Genomic DNA, 1,955 nt, shown 5'->3' on the forward strand with positions numbered 1-1,955 from the left:
ATGCTTGAATGGTGCTTTTTATGTCCTATTGGCATGGGAGCCAGTCAGGCAGCACTGGCATCAACCACGCTCAAATGGTGCTGGCTGATTGGTTAAGTGATTGGTTAAGTGACGAAACCTTAAAAAGGGTCGAAAATGATTAGGGCTCTGCATCATTTCTTTCAATCTACAAAGAAACAAGGTATCTTTAACCTGCTTGTATGTCTACTATATGATGTCTCTAAGTATAAAATCTGTTTTGTCTATTTCAGGTGGCGTCTTACCGTGAACATTTGCTAAATTACATCATTTTTCTTCGAATTACACCATTCCTACCCAATTGGTTCATCAATATTGCTGCACCTGTGATCAATGTTCCTTTGAAGCTATTTTTTCTTGGAACATTTATTGGTAAATATTGATTGATTTTTTTTTTTTTTCTTTCTCAAACACAACATCCTCGGTGAAGGTCACTACAGGCGTTAAGCATCAACCCAGTATATTACTGGTACTTATTTTATTGATAGCAGAAGGGTTAAAGTGCATGCTTTACCTTCAAGGTCAAGTATGTCTTTTAACTCTTCTTTGCCGTTAATAACAGCCAAATTCCCTAAAAAGAAGAATTTTATTTTGACGTAAGAAAAAGAAGAATATTAATGGAATGCAAAAACTATCAAAACTTCTCTGGACATTTCTGTCTTGTGTAGTAAAGATTGTTTACGAACATAACATGGCAGTCCTATAATTTAGCCCCAGGAGACATCGTCTCCAGCTGGCTATACGACATGATCTGTGTCCTTATATTTTCGAACAAGAGAATCTAGCATCTCCACTCGGCTCAAAACAATATCTGTGTGGGGATGCTAGATTCCCTTGTTTGTAAAATGAAAGGACACGGATCATGTGGTATGGCCAGCTGGAGACGATGTCTCCTGGGGCTAAATTACAGCAACGTTTGTCCTAAACCAGGACTGCCATGTCATATTGGCAAACAATCTTTACTCCAAAGTACTGTTGCTGAATATCTCACGTTGTGAGATTTTAAAAATAGTAATTACTGTCTTGTGTCCTAAGATTCTTAGGGTCACTTACCCAGATTCCGTGCTGTGTAAGTGACCAAAATAACAACATTCCTTCTTGGATCAACATGAAATAGAAATGTTTTGCTCAAGAACACAAGACTCTGCTTGGTTCTGGAATCAAAATCACGATTTTGTGATCATGAGTGGAATGTGCTGACCACTAGACCATGTATTTTTACTCATGTAAAAATCAATCCCTGTTAAATCCCTTCTGCATCTATCCAACAGTTCAGTAAAAAAAGGGACCAAAGTCTTGACAAAAACATAACCTATCCTGGCATGGGTTGGACAATTTGACAGGAGCTGGCAATCTGGAGAGCTCCCATCAACCCCAGTACTCCACTGGTACTTAATTTATCGACCCCGAAAGGATGAAAGGCAAAGTCGACCTCCATGGAATTTGAACCCAGAATGTAGCGATGGGTGAAATACCGCTAAGCATTTTGCCCGGTGTGCTAACAATTCTGCCAGCTTGCTTCCTTGTACATCCATGTCTTCATCTCTTCAACAAGTCACCTGCTCCTCTCTCCCTATCATAGTTTCTTACTCTTGCAGTCTGAGCCCTGCCCAGTTGAGGCGGGTCTTTTCTTGTGGGTATTTGGCGACCTCACCAGTGCTTGCTTGCACCCAGTATTCTTTCTTACGTGGTTGGCAGTAGGAAGGGCATCCAGCTGTAGAAACCACGAAGAAAGCAGGCCTAGAACCTGGCATGGCTGGCCCCTCTGGTGGTGTGTCTGTTCTTGTCAAACCGTCCGACCCATGCCAGCCTAGAAAAAAGGATATTCAATGATGATGATGATGATGATCTTCTCTGTATTTGAGGAGAGAGAGAGAGAGAGAGAGAGTAATGTATCTGAGGATGTGAAAAATATATGAATGAAAGAGCGTGAGGGG

The 1,955-nt window shown here is 41.0% G+C and overlaps 1 protein-coding gene across 1 annotated transcript in view; it reads left to right on the plus strand.

The window, feature by feature from the left end:
- LOC106880314 (transmembrane protein 41B) overlaps nucleotides 1-1,955 on the plus strand; it is a 31,355-nt gene that overhangs the window by 19,608 nt on the left and 9,792 nt on the right. Inside the window, exon 6 of the mRNA XM_014930191.2 lies at nucleotides 252-390. Coding sequence (XP_014785677.1) covers nucleotides 252-390 — 139 coding nt within the window. The remainder of the gene's footprint in view (nucleotides 1-251; nucleotides 391-1,955) is intronic.

The sequence above is a fragment of the Octopus bimaculoides genome, chromosome 7 (genome assembly GCF_001194135.2).
Source record: "Octopus bimaculoides isolate UCB-OBI-ISO-001 chromosome 7, ASM119413v2, whole genome shotgun sequence".
Taxonomy (NCBI): domain Eukaryota; kingdom Metazoa; phylum Mollusca; class Cephalopoda; order Octopoda; family Octopodidae; genus Octopus; species Octopus bimaculoides.